This window comes from Strix aluco, chromosome 16 (assembly GCF_031877795.1).
Source record: "Strix aluco isolate bStrAlu1 chromosome 16, bStrAlu1.hap1, whole genome shotgun sequence".
NCBI classification, from domain to species: domain Eukaryota; kingdom Metazoa; phylum Chordata; class Aves; order Strigiformes; family Strigidae; genus Strix; species Strix aluco.
Window position 1 is genome coordinate 769265 of NC_133946.1, and position 16277 is coordinate 785541.

At 39.8% G+C, this 16277-nt stretch overlaps 1 protein-coding gene across 2 annotated transcripts; it reads right to left on the minus strand.

The window, feature by feature from the left end:
* Positions 1-1230: 1230 nt before the first annotated feature.
* Positions 1231-14357, minus strand: RNF141 (ring finger protein 141). Of its 2 annotated transcripts, XM_074841642.1 has the most exons (7): positions 14238-14314; positions 12512-12666; positions 11729-11928; positions 10149-10257; positions 8982-9163; positions 5722-5829; positions 1231-4044 (listed from the first exon to the last, which is right to left on the minus strand). In XM_074841642.1, the coding sequence occupies exons 3-7, from the start codon at positions 11911-11913 to the stop codon at positions 3894-3896; spliced, it is 735 nt and encodes a 244-aa protein (XP_074697743.1). In that variant the 5' UTR covers positions 11914-11928; positions 12512-12666; positions 14238-14314; the 3' UTR covers positions 1231-3893. The 2 variants fall into 2 exon arrangements, with proteins under 2 accessions (XP_074697743.1, XP_074697742.1); XM_074841641.1 differs by lacking the exon at positions 12512-12666 and having other exon boundaries at positions 14238-14357.
* Positions 14358-16277: the final 1920 nt, after the last annotated feature.

A 16277-nucleotide genomic window follows, 5' to 3' on the forward strand; every position in this document is an offset into this window, starting at 1 on the left:
AAATCATTTCGAAATTACTATTTTTTAAGACACACAAGAAAGCAGACTTCCATTCACCCATTTAAAAGAGATGAGGATAAAACCTTATGTTATCTTCAAGAATGGTTTAACAACAGAAAAACAAAATAATTCCTTACTGTAATATTAGTCACAATATAATTACTTCCCTTACAGAGCATGTGTATTTAGTGGATACAAAATTAAAGAATTGTATATATGCAGTGTCAAGAATTAAGGCCAGACAGGTTAACATACAGCTCCCACTTACATCAAGCATCTTTAAGGCTCCCTGAGGAGGCTACTGTTCCAGGAGCCTGCGGGACACAAAGCACAGAGAACCATAGCCAAGATGTTCCTTCTAAAAATAATGCATTTGGCACATACAGCTACACAGGGGTGGAATTTAACAGTTCACTTCAAACCTATGGCACAGAGATCTCACTGGTTGCCTTGTTTCCAGAGCTGGAATGAGTATGGATTAGAAAAGCTTTATAATTCTATATGGAATTCTCTCTGAAGGAAAGATACCTAAGTTAAACATGCCATTTCCCACTAAAAAAAGAAACACCTTACATTAATATGGTGTCTAAACTTGAAACCTAGTAAATATAAACATTTGTTAATTCCTCAAGTACACCTGCCCCCTGCTGTGTCTGACAACTGCTAAGTCTTCCAACTTTAATTCCCTGATCTGTTAATGAATTCCTCTCCCATTTCTCACTTGGTTTCAAAAGATCCAAACAGATAAACCAAGTAACTAGACAGAGGAAACACCTACATTAATTATGTAATTCAATGCTTACTGAAAACCAGGGAAAATCTGAGAAGGAATACTCCAAACCTTAGCATTCTTAAGCTTTAAAGTACTGTCAGAAATGCAATGAAATAACTTGGGGAAAAAGTAAATCACACTTGTCTGGGAAAAAAAATAAATCCTTTCCCCAAACATGCTCCTCGATACTGTCCTTCTAAGAAGTTGTTTGTTTAATTTTTCCCATCACTGCATAATGTTCCAATGTATTTGTTTTGACCAAAAAAAAAAAAAAAAAAGAATCAGAGTGAGTCTTTTTTGCAGAGCTGCATTTAAGATACCTCGTTAACATCACATCTGACTCATAATGGCATACTTTTAACGACACCACCTGTACAATGGCATTGCGTTCAGATTAAAATCCAGTTTTCAGATTTTTGTGGTATTAAAGCCAAGACATTCCTTAAGCTTAAAAGAACTTTGACATTTCTTCCAAAGTAACTTTATTGCACAATTCATACACAAAGTTTAATATGCTGGAATGTCCTTAGCTATTAATACAATCTATAGTGTTTAAATCACAATTTCACATTAAACCTGTAAGAAATCTGCACTGAACACAAGAAAGTTTAGTTTCTTCTAATGCCCCCCACCAACAGCTATTCACAGTAATTCACATATTCAAGGTCTAGCTTCTGGAACCCATTGACATCTCCCTGCCAATGGGATTCCTTTTCCAAAATTGTTTGCTAAATGTAGCACTTCAGCCTAGGTAGTACCAACCAGTACCAAATTACTAGTTTTTCAGTATTAATGTACCTATTATCCCATATAACATCCAGTACATGTATTTTACAAGGCACACATTACAGTACCTATATCACAGCAGTATGAATTACAGCAACTTAATTTTAAAAAGCTGTACAGAATACAAAGTTTACTTTTTCACTATTTAAATAATTTTTGCATTAGTTTATATTGTAATTGCAAGTGTCATTATGCTGCAATTAACAACCTGTTTGCATCATTACAAAATTACATTTTAAGAAGTTCATGTAAGTTCTCAGCAGAAAGGCAACTTATAAAATCTCAATTCAGAAGTATAATTCTTGAAACACTTGAAAAATAAAGTTAGCTTGAAGCCTTAATTTAGATGCTCTTTCTGTTCCAGTGATATAAAAAGTTTAAGAAATTCAAAGGTTAAAGTTCTGAACATGGACTAATGCAAGCTGAAAAAGCAAAAGGAAACTAAACTGGTATGTGATTAGGAATATTTGCAAATATTTTAGTGGAAAACCCCTGACCGTTAGTAATTTTCAGCCCAAATAACAACTATATGCAACCAAACAGTCCATACATTTTTCTGAATAGTATCTCATTGATATCAAAGGATTAACAAAGGGAAAAAATTAGTTCTAAGCTATATACATTCATAAATGGATTTTTCAATAGTTAAATTACAGATTTACACACTAAGCCACAGTGGCTTTTAGATGATACACACAAGAAGGGTACGTTGCTTATCTGTCTTATAAATTTGACAACTGTGCTATACGCCAAGCTCAAATGGGTGCCATATGCTGTGCATATTCCTTAACAAAGAGAAGTATAATAGAGAAATTCCCAAGATCTGGTCCCCAACATAATTAAAATATTTTGAAGCCAATTAAGAAAAAACAAAATGTGTATACCTAGATATGCACAGGCCTTTCAGTTCAGAACCTGTCTGTGAGAAAAGGCCTTATAGCATCACCGAATTTTACGAAGTATGGTAATTAAAAATGCACTCTTACAGTAAGCAAGATTTATGCTGATACTCCCTCAAATGCTACACTTGAGTGTTTCTCACTCAATAGCCTCATGTTAAAAGAGTAGTATTTGTTAATATATATTAAAAAAAAATCATTAATTAATTCTCTACAATAGCAGTTGATTTCCCTAACACTCTTTATGCAAAAGGGGCTTAAGATAGGTTTCCTAACAATTTATTTTAGTCTGTCTAAAGCCAGCTCTTCAAAGATTTTACTCTGCTAGACATAGAAATACACTGTCGCACTCCAGGTGTAATATCCCTTTTCCCAAGTTGTCACATGCTCATCTCACTGCAAGCAACATTATTATTAAAGTAGAAGTTTCTCCCTGCTACATAAAAGCATATTGCACTTGTAGGTAAAAAGCACAGCACCCCTACTTAGATTATCAGCTTATAACTCTTAGTATACCTTATAACTCTGATTTCATCACTTCAAAAACTCAAGAGAAGCAGATAAAACCACAGCATCAGACTAAACTACACCTTAACTCCTAATTCAAATTAAGTCATTTTCTTCAGACATGCCTAATGTTTAAAAATAATTCTGGCTGTTCTTGATCAAGAAACTATAAACCGATTTACTTTTTTTTTTTAATATTGTGTATGAAACTGTTTAATGTCTCCAAGCTAATAAGACTGTGATAAATATATTTAAAAAAATATTCTAAGAGAAAATCTTGTTAGAAGAATAAAGGGAGTGCACAAGTACACTTACAGAGCTGCCTACACTCTCCAAAACAGATTTAAAATACTTAATACTAAAATTTGTAACAGATCAGATTGAAATCAGTACCTATAAACACTAAAAGCAGCAATAACTGGCTACTGAAGAACCGGCAGTGGGACATCTTCAAGTTTCAGCAGTAAAATTTCAAATTAATAACCACTAGTGCTAACACATCATCTTTATTCACATTTGTCATGAAACTAAGAGGGAGTGCTTTTAAGGATAAGAACTGTGAAGTCAAACCATCGGACATGGTTCATCTTCTGTAGCAGTACACTGGGATGTGCCAACAGCAGTTAGCAGTTGTAGTTGTGCTGTTATAAATTGCTTCATCTAGTAGTTGAACTGTTAATTACTATCAAAAGTTGTTGTTAAACTTTGTTAATGATCAAAGAGTCTACTGAAAATACAGATTAATAATTAAGACTGCACACACATACACTGGCTCATACAACCTGTGTTTTAAAAAAGCAGCGTAGATTCACAGCAGCCAAGAAGAAAAGTAAAAGACTGTGGAAGAACGGCAATGAGAGGTAAAAAAACAGATGTTCATGAAAACAAAAGCTTCAAGTGCTTCTCTGTTATCAGCTTGTTGGCCAGTATCAGGGTCTGTGAGGCTGGCCCACCTCATCTACCATGTTAAGTATGTAAGTGGCGATATCATCTTCTGTGGGTGCATCTGAGACCACCCAAGAATCACCTGCCCCACTCACTTGCCGACGGCAGACAGGACAGCTTCTGTGACGATCGCTCCTGTCAGGAAGCCAGAGAAATTAGTATTTTTCATTGATGGTCTCTTCCTGGCCAAAAAAAGCCAGAAGAGCTCCCAAACAAACATATTAAAAAACCCCAAACAGAACAACCCAGTGAGAACTTCCAAGAATGATCAGGTTAACTGGATTAGACCTCCTATGTATTTTTTTAAAAACAACTTCTTTGTGAGGAAGATTGGCCAACAATTCTGAATGTGGTAAGTTTGGAGTCACGTTCCTCATTACCAAGTTTGCTTAGGTTAAACAGAATGCATCTAGCTACCTGACCAGAATCTTAAATGGAAATCTACGGTCTAAATTAATTCTTCCTATCTTTAGATATTCAGCCAAGGTACTTGAGAACCCAGTCCCCGTAAGCTTCCTATATAAAGAGAAAAAGAAACCCTCTTCCTGGGTCATTCAGCCCACTGAAGTTTAGAATTGGTCCCTTCCCCCTCCACCGACTAACTCTGGGGTCCAAACAATTACGCTTCTGAGCTGGGAGCCTCTGTTATATGCTTCGGTTAATAAGAGGTGAACCTTAAAAACTGAGTATCAGAAAAAAGAACGGTATAACTGGAGCTTAGTTAAGAGTTCAGCTGATTCATTACCCAAAGTAGAATAAAATCTGCTCTCCACCACAGTCACTAAACTAAGTCCTGTATTGCTGATAGATGTTACAATATTTTCCCAGAAAAGAGATGACTAGTTACACTCTGAGATCCAGTGATTTTTACTACACTTTTCCTTGTGGAAGCATGGTATTATAAGAGTAATTTCCTTGCTAAGCCTTTGAAAAAGCCACAAAACAAATTCTTATGCACAAATTATGTGACTTAAATGCATAATCATTTGCATAAAATAGTCAAAAAAAGCCTTTAACAGAGTATCTGTACCACCTAATAATGCTAGACTGCCAGAACACTTGCCTAATCCTTATAGGTCTTCTGCACGGTCAGAGATGAGCTACACTTCTCCACAAAGCAATTTTTCTGTTTTCCAACAACTGGTGTATCAGACAGATGCAGAAGCTGAAAAGCTGTTCAGTTTACTATGAAGCTGAACATATACTCCAAGACACACGTTATACATAAATTTGAAGGCGTTGCTATTGAGAAAAAAATCTTTTCCTCGAAAAGTCTGATATATTTAAATGAGTAAACTGTATACTATTCATTTCAAGTGAAATCATAATACATGGAAAAAAATCCCTCTGATAGTTATTTCCCAAATAAGTGATAAGACAGTCCAAATTGCCTTCGTATTTACAGTCTTACAAACTATTGATTTTTTCCTTAAAAAGCTTTTAATGAGATTTTGTGAAGCATAACATGCCAGCATCAGCATATACTGTCTTCTCTAGTTTTCGAGCAAGAATACAATGATTTAATTTTACAAGAATAAAAAGAGATAAATTACAAAGCAAACGCTGAAAAGCACTTTCACTTCTCTTCTTTCAAAATTAAATTCTTCATAAGATGTTTACAAATTCTGAAATCCTTTCCTTCTGCTGCAGTCTGATTTTACTCATGTATCTATGTATCATAGGTACATTAACTTGCAAATACCTTCAGCCATTAAATTATATGGGAACTAAGGAAACTGTCAGACCAAACCAAAACATGTCAGATAACCAGTACATACTATAAAATAATGAATATCCTTTAATATGTATTACCATTTATCAATGCATTTCTGGCAGAAACTGTGAGCACACGGCAAGATTAAATCAGCACGCCCATCCATGCAGATGCAACACTCCTCTTCATCTGTCAACTGCTTAACCCTGCAGAAAAGAAGACAGTATTTTCTCCCAGATAACCAGTAAGTTTTATATTTGTGCCCTAGTAGTAACTACACTAGTTACCACATTTTTCATAAGAATTAGTGATAGACATAAAGGAACACCTGTGCTTATCTGCAAGGAACACGTAATTTTGTGAATGGACTAGACACATCATCCCGGCCTATGTCAGCAGGCACAGCCTCAAGCTACCAACAAACAGCAGTAACTGAACTAAACTAAGTTAGAATATGCATTTACTTTTTTGTGTCATGTGGTGCTTTTGGTGTTGCAAAGGGTTATGCAAATCCTTTTTCATACCAACAAGGAAGTGTGAGAAGTTGTAGCTGTTACACACCACAAGACTGGGCAAAAGAACAGAAACACTGCTGACATTAAAGACAAGAGAAGAATCTGCCTTCCTTCCACACAGTGGCAGGCTGAGCTATTTCATAATGAACTTTGTCAACTTCCTGTGTACTGGCTTATATCCTACATAAAAACATGCGTGTTGAGAGGATCACTACTAGAATGAGTGTTCACTTTCACATGCCATCAAAATGCCAAGAGCTAAACTGCTCATTAGATTGAAAAGGCTGGTTTTAGCTTGCAATACATTCCTCATGATTCTTCCCTCAAATCAGGACTCTCTCTCAAGTTGACTGTTACCATGGCTTTTCCAGATAAGCTTCCAGGTGTTCGTCTGTGTGCATAAGTTTAAAAACTAGGTCACTCCTCAGGACAGACATTTTCATTTTCTCTGTCTTCATTCTTTTTTTCCCAAATAATAGATATCTGTATCTAAAGTTCCTAACAGTAGTAACTCAAATATTTGCGTTATCAAGACTTCTCAAGCATGAAAAGATGTAGAGAATCCTCAGCTTTCACTGACCTAACTAGACATGTAAAGTTCCCTAATTTTACAGCCATGGCTCACTTCCAAGACAGCTAAGTATATGTTCTGAAATTTTTAGGTTTTCCAAAAATCCTGATTTGGGGATCCCCTCTGTGACTTGGGGCACAGAGGTAGCATTCTAGAACGAATGGCATTTCAGGAGAGACAGCCCACCTGAACAGCTACTGACCAGACTGCTTTTGCTGAGGTATCTTGGGAGCTTGTCAAACACAGACTCATTTTTTAACTGTACAGATTAGCCAGCTAATGGACAGCAATTAACAAAATAAAACCAACTTTTGTTTTATTCTTCAGTAGGTTTTCTTTTCACTTAGCTTTTTGAGAAATTAGAAGGCTAGGAGATTTTTCTGCATAATTACAGATGGTGATTCGCAAACTGTGAGGACAACAGTTTCCAAAAAACCTGGCTTTTGATTAGCTCACTATGTGCTTTGGACTTGCCCCCTTCCATTTTCCTCTCCCATGGAACTCTAACCTTTGATAAAACTTCAATTTTTGAGATTTGCTGGTGTATACACAAGCAATTATATTTAAAAAGGATGCCCTACTTATAAAGTTTCTGGAACCTAAGGTTTAGCCATAGGACTAAGTTCCTGAAGAAACGGTAAAATGCAAGAGTGACAAACTAAGGAAATGTTTGTCTCTTCATTATCAGAAAGGACAAACAACTTATGGATATTTTGGAATGCACCAAATAGGAAGTGGATGATCTAGAAAAACGGGGTATTATTCCAGTGGAAGAAGTTAAGATAAGAAGAAGAATGAAACAGATAATATTTGCTATTTTTGGACAGTGACAGCTAGCTCTTGCAGAGCTGAAAAATGTCTAAAGCTTAGAAGAATTTAGGCAAATGGGAGAATATAACAGAAAAACAGAAGATTTCCTCAGTGTAAAATACTTGAAGGTGCTTCAGCTTGTATTTTCCTTAATGACTTGAAAAACTTGGATAAGATACAAGCTCACTAAATTCCAGCATGTTACCAGCATATTAGAAAAGTATACTCTTTTGTTGTTATTTGTCTAATAATACCTCAAGCAATGAACTTTACAAACACAAAGGATGCTCATCATCCCCATCTCAAAGTCTGAAAATTGAAAAAGAAACTCTCCTAGGAAACCTTACATCAACTCACTGACTTTAGCAATATATGAACTTGTTTTGCAGAAGCATCTGCATTTGTTAGGTTTGGTTGTTTGAAGTAAAAGGCCATTTCCAGATATACGTGTGTTCTAGTATGACCATGTATCTTTGAGAAAGAGCAGGAAAATACGCTTTCCCAAACATGTTTTGCTACCTAATTCTAGCATTTTAATAACTCAGAACAGCCAGCAATTTAAGATTATTTGTTCCCCCCAAAACCAGGAAATTAAATGAAAAAACCACATTCTGCAATCCACTGACTTAGAAAAAACAGTGGGCTCTATCTGTGGAATGACAACACAGCCAACCCCCTTCTCTTTCTCACAGCTGGAGAGTGACATTCTGAAGACAGTTAACTACCTCAGCAACTTGTTTTGTTAAAATAACTGGCTACCAGCTCTTCACTGGTTGATACAGAGAACCATACCACTTTTTCTTATAAAACCTATCTCTACCTCACTAAAACTGAGTTAGAACTCTGAACTAATTCAGAAAGTTAAAAGTAAGGAATTACTGGTAGCAACACTTCCACACAGGGAAGGGTGACAAGCTTCTTGCTGTGAGATTCAGTTTGAACTGAAGTTATTGCAGGTGTTGACCTCAGTCTTTTGTTTTTCCTCTAGTTAACAAAGCAGGATGTCAACATGTGTGAGACAGTTCACATTTTTCCAGTCTTACAAGTTAAATTATTACTATAATTGATGAGCTTCTAGTGGCAACAGATGGGAACTTTCACATGCCAAAATGTAAAAGAGGAAGAGAAAGTTTAAGTGGAACAATAACAAAATCCGTTTAAACAAACACTGTCAAAACCCCTAGATTTGTAGCTGCAGCTGATTCCATTTCCTTATTCAGGAGATTCAACATATACCTTTATATAGATTTTATTAGAACTGATCACTGAAACAACCGCTCTGAAGCTAAGGTATGGTAGCACCAAGAGAATTAGAGCTCTTTATGTCTGTGATGATACAAAGTCTGCATCTGCCAAGAGCCTGCGGTTTTGATCCTTACGTGTTTGTAATTCAGGTTTTACACACAACTTCCAAAGTATTTATGTTGTAATTGTGGTCAGAAGCTAGAATGTATCAAAATACCTTCCCATCCACAAGCTGGCCTGACAAGATGACACAGACGTCAAATTCTCAGCAGCTTCTTCAGAAGTACCATTCTGTGCAAGAACTCCTGCTGCTTGACTGGTGATGTCTTTATAAAGTTGAATGAACTGATACAAGTTCAAGATTCTGGAAGTTTCCACGATGCCACTTGTTTTATTTATCTTAAGATATAAGAATTGTTTACAATTACATCTCAGATTTTTATTTGACATTGCTCAAAATTCTTTTAATGCACTGCAATTCTCATGGCAGTAGCCACCTTCCCAAGTGTCCATCACTATGTCAGCAAATTGCAGCCTGCTTCAGTAAGAGTTAGGACCTGCAAACACAGCTGTTTCATCATGATGAATACATTTTTAGGGCAAGACAATTACCATCACTACTCAAATGAATTAAGTTGTGAGTAGGGACCTAATGCCTAAAAAATGGGCTAAACTTAGAACAAAGAACAGAAAAAATAGTAATTTCATATTTGAACTTAAAACAGCCTACAATGATGGCTGCCTTAATGAAAACTTACAGCAAACAGAAAATTACAAACTGTTAGTTTCAAACAAAGTTTGAGAGTTGGCTTGAGTGAAGCTGCCTGTTAAAGTTGCTGAGTGGGTTCAGGACCGTTGAAGGATGTTACTTGAGAGGATACAGAGAGGAAAAATCTCCTGATTAAGAAGAGCAAACTTACTAAGTTTTGTCATGGTCTTCAAACTAAGTTAAACATTTAACTTTTATGTTGGTTTTCTAAGGAATCAGGATATATATGGTTACACTAGCTCAACTAATAATGCTTGGAATTGCTGACTAAATTCTACTACTACCAATCTATATAGTTCTGTGTGTTGTACTATTTGATTGCCATGACTCGACCTCACAAATCATCTGAATTCATAACTAATGGGCTGTAAGCGCTCCATTGGAAGAGATCATTCCTTTAAACTTCATTACGAAAATGTTTTTGTTAACCTGCTTTTTGCAGAAACTTAGAATTAAGACGTCATTTATCTCATATAGTATCCATGAATACATCATCTGTATCAAAATATATACTCAAAGTATTTGTAGCAGGTGTTGGATTTTACCAGTAAAAGTGACAGTCCTCAAATATCTGTACACAAAACCCCATCAAATTAAAATTTTCAACAATCTTACTTTAGTACATATTATCCGAACGACCACCTTCCAGAAAGCAGAAGAATCAGAACCAGGCTGCACTTCAAATAACAGATGTTTGTCTTGTCCAGAAGCCAATTTTGCAGTACTGAAAAAAAGAAACCATCAGTTTTACATCATGTGCTAGACATGCAAAGATCAGCAACCTCAGCCACTGTGGTATTATTTATTGTTCACCTATGTACTCTTCATTCTTAAAGAGATTTTATCAATATTGCCTGGAGACATGAAATGAAAGAATAATGACCTTCTTAGCATATCATTAAGTATAAATTACACAGTCCATTTCACTTTAAATTGCACAGTAAATTTCAGAAAATTATGTGCAAGTCTTTTGATCCAGTATCAGCAAGAAAGTGTCCTTTATAGACATTTTAATTTATATATACTTTCACTATTTATTGCAGTAATCATACAATCTTGTGGTCCAATCTAAAAAAGGTTATTTCCTTACCACATATGTAAGAAAAGCATGCAAGTACCAACACATGCCGCTGAGGTGTGTTTTTGTTGATATATATTAATAATGAAGCAGTCAGGTGAAAGCTTCAGGTGACCCTGAGATCTTTATTTTTTTTAATGGAACACAGACACAAAGGTCTATTCTGTAAGAATCAAAACAAACTATGTTACATTCAGGCTGAACTGTAAAGAAATAAAAAAAGCCTTGAATAACAATATTTTGGAGTTAATTATACTGTGTTATGCTCAGATTCTCAGGCATAGAGAACATAATGTTCTTCAAAATCTATTTATGTGTCTACCCAGAAGACAGTTATCTGTTCTTGAAGGTCACTCTACAAGACAATTTCTAAACTGAATACAAATGAACATTAAACATCAAAGGCTACCAAAAGTCACATGCTACAAAGCCCCTTTTCAGCACGTACGTTTCCACTTCGTACCATTTTATACCACAAATACTGGGTAAAAATGACAATTCTGCTTTTTTGTTCATTTCTTTTTACCATCAATGTATCAGTCAAACAAAAGGCAGGTTATGAAAAATCGTAATTACTTATGCAGCCTTTTGTTTGGGATTATCTTGGTCCCTGGTGTCAGATAGTAAGGCACATCTCTAATGAGGGACAACACTGCCCATCCACAGAGGCAGGAGAGACGGTCACAGACAGTTCTGCCTCAGGTGCTGCCTTCCTCACAGAGCTGTGCTGTCTCTGTAGGGCTCGTACTGCTACTTCCTCCCAAAAGCGATAGGGAGAGAGAAAGCAGCATTGCATCTTTAGGTGGCTGGTGGAGGCGAGAACAGTGAGGGAGACAGTTAATGCTAACAAAAAGATACTGCTAAAAGTCTATCTCTTGTGAACTTCTAAGAGAGAAGCAACACTTGCTGGAAGAAGAGTATTGGAGAAAAGCGAATTTAAGGAGGAGAACTGGCTTTGGTTTTGAAGTGTAATTACAACCATTGTAGCAACTTTAAGAACTGAAGGAAACGTTTCAAAACTGGATGGCCAGTTCTGGCTTAGCCAGCACAGGAGACTATATTGCATACAAGTTCTCTGTAAAACATGAAAAAAAGAACAAAACAAAGTAAGGCTTACACATCGTTAAGTTCAGCTACTCTTCCCAGAAACTCTTCATAGGTTAGGAAACCACTTTCTTGAACCAAAGAGGCATGCTTTGCTACCTTTTCTGGCAACTTGTTAATTACAGTTTGTGTGTGGTTTGAAATCTGTTGACCCATAGTGAAGCTCTTCACCTCAATTCCGTAGAAAGAAGTTCTCATTCACTTGTAGAGTCTCTGATAAAGATATTTTAGAGAGTTACATTTGTGTGTTTTATGAATGGCTACTCCCTCATTTCTTTTAGTGTAAGAGTTTAGCTACCCACTAACCAGTCTAATTATTCTACAGTAACTCAACCTGAACAGTCAAATCAGAAAGAAAGCAGAACACTTAGAAGAGACTGGAATATGGCATTAACAACTGAAGAAAAATATATTATTCTGTTTATAGCAATATTTATATTAAGTAATTTTTTCATACAGATTTTTCACCTCCTCCAACACACACATATAAATATGTCCAATGGAATGGGAAAGAAAATCTTAAGACAACAATGGTAATTTAGACAATCTTTGTTTTTCCTAAATATTTGTGCACACAGAAGTCAAAAGGTCTACAAATAGCATATCAATGTTGTAATGGTTTAGCCCCTGCCGGGGTCTGAGACCACGCGGCCGCTGCCCCTCCCCCACAAAGGGAGTGAAATACAAAGCCCCGATCTGAGATAAGGAGAGGTTTAATACAGCAGTGCAATAGCAACACAACAAACAACAACAATAAGAATAACAGTAATAACAATGCACAGGGCAAAATATCTACCAATAGAGCAGTGAGAGAAAACCCGTCTGCGCCAACCCCACGCGACCACCGATTCTTCCCGCGCTGAGCGCCTGGACACGACTGGACATGACGTCAGCATGGCATATGAATAACCGGGCTAGAGCTTCCTCCCACACTGCTGGGGAAACTTAACCCTATCCGGGTTAAACCAGGACAAATGTGTATACACAGACAAGACATTAAGCGTTAGCTTTCTGACATCAGACTGACATTGGCAGATCAAAAGAACTCTTACAGCACTCTTAAACTGGTAAGCCAAGGAATCCACATCAGTATAAACCCCTTTAGAAATCTCCCTATCTGCACAAAACGCTCTACTTTAGGATGTATTGCAGAACTGACTTGCTCAAACCTCTCTAACTTATTTCACCTTTCCTTTACACTTGTATCTTTTTCTCCAAAAGCCTGCATAAGGATCTACCCTATGCCTTCTGATTCTGAGTCTTTATTCATTCCCTCCCCTTGATCCCTCTCACTTGACATTCCCCTAGAATTTCTCTTTGGTCTTTTGTCTTGAAATACCAGAGGCATGCAGATTGTTTTTGTCACTTGCAATGCAAACCAGTAGTTTCACACCCTTTTAAGACTTCTAAAGATAGAGGTCTGCAACAGCAAGCTAATTGCAGAATATCAACCTTAAGTATGGAGCAGTCGGATACTATGTGCATTACAAACACCTTATAAGAGACATCACAGAAACCCAGAACTTCATCCTGCACGTACGTATAGCTGCACTTGGGCGTGAAACTCCAGGAACATGGTCTACAGCTGTCAAAATCTTGCCACGGTGTAAGAAAAACACAGCACACAAAGTGAGTTTGTATCAGACCATTCTATGAATTATTCTGGTATTTCACACAAGAGAATATATTTCTAATTTAATGTTTGAATTTTGACCAATTTCTATTCTCAGATGGATGTGTTCCCACTCAAGGCACTTTTCTCCTTCCAAATTCCCCTGCAATCATCCCCTCTTCCACTGCCTAGCCCTGGCGTTTGCCGAGCTCGCACCCAGCGAGTACACAGAACCACAACTTCTCTGCGGTATAACCTTCTGCCCCTCAAGTACAGCCCATCCCACATCTTCCAGTTTCTGTGTCCCCTCTAGCTGAAGCGCAGTATTCCTGAGGAAACAAAGCGCCGTGTGTGAGCACTGAACTCCTAACGTAAGACTGCGCCGCACAAAAGTTTGGACCAACCCCCCTGCAAAGATGCCTGCACAAGTGCTTCTTTTCGCGTGTTCCTCCCGATCTGAAACGCGTAGAGCCGCAGGCGGACAGGCCGGCCGCACCACCAGCCTCCCCCTTCCCAGTCTCTCCAGGAGGAGCCGCCAGCCCCCGCCGGCCCGGGCAGGGCCGCCGCCTTCCCCCGACGCCCTGCCCGTTCCCAACGGCCGGGCTCGGCCCAGGCCACGCGCACCAGCCCGGCTGCGTCACGCCCGGCGCGGCGGGGCGGGGTCCAGCCCCCCCAGCCGTTTCCCCGGGGCCCGCCGTGCCCCCCCCCCGCCCCGGGATAACCGCCGCCCGGCCCTTCCCGCCCCGACGGCCGCGAGCCCGGCTCAGCGCGGCGGCCGGGCCTAGCCCGGGGCTCCCGCACCCAACGGCCTCCCCTGGGCCCGGGCCTCGCGCCCCCCCCCCCCAGGGCGCCGTGACTGCGGGCGGCGCGCCAGCCCGCCGCGGACCGAGGGCCCCGGCGGCCGCCTCACCCCTGCGGCCCCGCATCCTGCTCGCCGCCGCCCGCCGGGCACCGGGGCGAGGCCGCTCCCCCGCGCGCCCCGGCTGTGGGGAGCGGCGCAGGCGCAGTGGCGGCGGCGGCTCCCGGCGCGGGTCGGTGACGTCAGCGCGCGTCTCGCGCTGTTGCCAGGACACGGCGGACGCCGGGCCCGCCCCGCAGGGCCCCCACGCACGGCCGGGCCGGGGCCGGGGCCGCCGCCGCCGCCAGCCTTCCTCGCCACCCGCCACGCAGCGCGGCCCGGCGCCGCCCCCCGCCGGGGGCAGGAGGACCCGTTGCACACGGGGGAGCCGGCGATGGCGTTACCGTCGAGCGGAGCGGGCCCCGCCTCAACATCCTTTCTGTTCGGCAGCAGAAAGGGTGCGGGGAGTTTCCCTTGGAGAGGAATCCTGCAATGGCTCGGCCGGGCCTTGCTGCGCCCTCAGCACCTGCCAGCCCAGTGCTGCACAGCCCTGGGTTCCCGGCGTCCGAGGGGACACGACACTTCTACTATCCTCCCTTTTCTGTTCGCTCTAAGAAATAGCAGTTTCAATACTTCATGGAGTCCGGGTGCCTGCTCTGGTGGAATCATCACAGGCCAGAAACTGCTGGTGGAAAACACCCCCCTCAACCTGCCCCAACAGCCGGGCTGGGGCAGGAGAGCACCCCGATCGGCGGGCAGGCTGCGGGAGCTGGATGTGTGTGCCAGAGGTCATTGCTCTTTTTACGAAAAAACTCCGACACCCATGAATGATAACAAGGCATTTAGGAACAGAAATCCTAGAACATCCTCTCGGTCATCTGCATCCTGGTGCTTCAAGGTTTAATTCTAGAGTTGTGGGTTGGTTTTTTTTTTTAATTTAAAGAGGAGGAGTAGTACTTCCCCTTCCTGCCCACTTCTGTTCACACACAGACACACGTATTTCCCACGATAAAGGCACCCCTGTAATCCAGGCAGGGATTGGGCTGGACTGGGAACCTGGCTGTATTTCCTGCAGGCCAACCACCCCCTTTGCCTAAGGTCAGCAAACATCTGTAGCCTCAGTGTGGGAATCTGAGTAGTGTTACTGTCAAATGACTAATACAAACTGATCTCCTCCTAAGGTGGAATTAATTATTTACCCAAGATACTTGAGCATAATGCAATTTCTGAGACATCAAGGAAATTCATAGCTGTTGAGAATGTCCCATAAGAAAAAGCACAACACTTGAGTAAAGTCAAAAACATAATAATTTCTCTTAAGTTTCTGCTACTACCAGTTAAACGTTTGGTTTTTTTACACTTTCTATCTAGAACTTAAATAAAAGTTTCCTGTTTGTTTTGTAATGGTACATCCCTTGCAACTCTATTAAACAATGAGCAAGAACGTTTTGTACTTTCTAATTCAAATGTGACGGAGCTGTACTCATTACATACAGCCAATATCAAATACAGTACTTGTTGACTAGTACTTATAGCTAGCTTTTATTACATACAGAACAGCGTAACAGGCTCCTTTTAGTCTTTGTAGTGTTGGCATAAATTGTGTAATGGAAAGGAGAGGCAGATCAAACTAGGCATTGGCCAGGTGTCAGTGCAAAGGTCAGGATGAAAGCTATCAGAGTTTTTAAGGTACATGATAAAACAAGATATTTACAGGCTAAGGCAATATCTCATTATTTCAGCTAGTACAGATATTTTAGAAAGTAAACACTTAAGGATGGGAAAAAAAGCCCTTATTTAGATCTAAACCAGAAGTAACAAACTTCCAGCTGGAGTGGAACTAGAGAACAATTTTCTGAATTTCTTTAGGTGTGAATGAGACAATCTGAGAGAAAAGGAAGTTGATACCTGTGGAATGGAGGTAATATTAGTAGAAGAATAAGAGAAGTGATATAGATAAATATCTCTTGGTGGCAAGGAAAAAAATACAGAAACAGGTAATTTCTAATCTCTAAAACACAGATAAGAGAGGTGAAAGGGAAATTGTAATATCACAAAAAAGTCCAAAATTACCTGGAATCCACTAGTATTGCCTGTGTCCTTAAGCTCCTT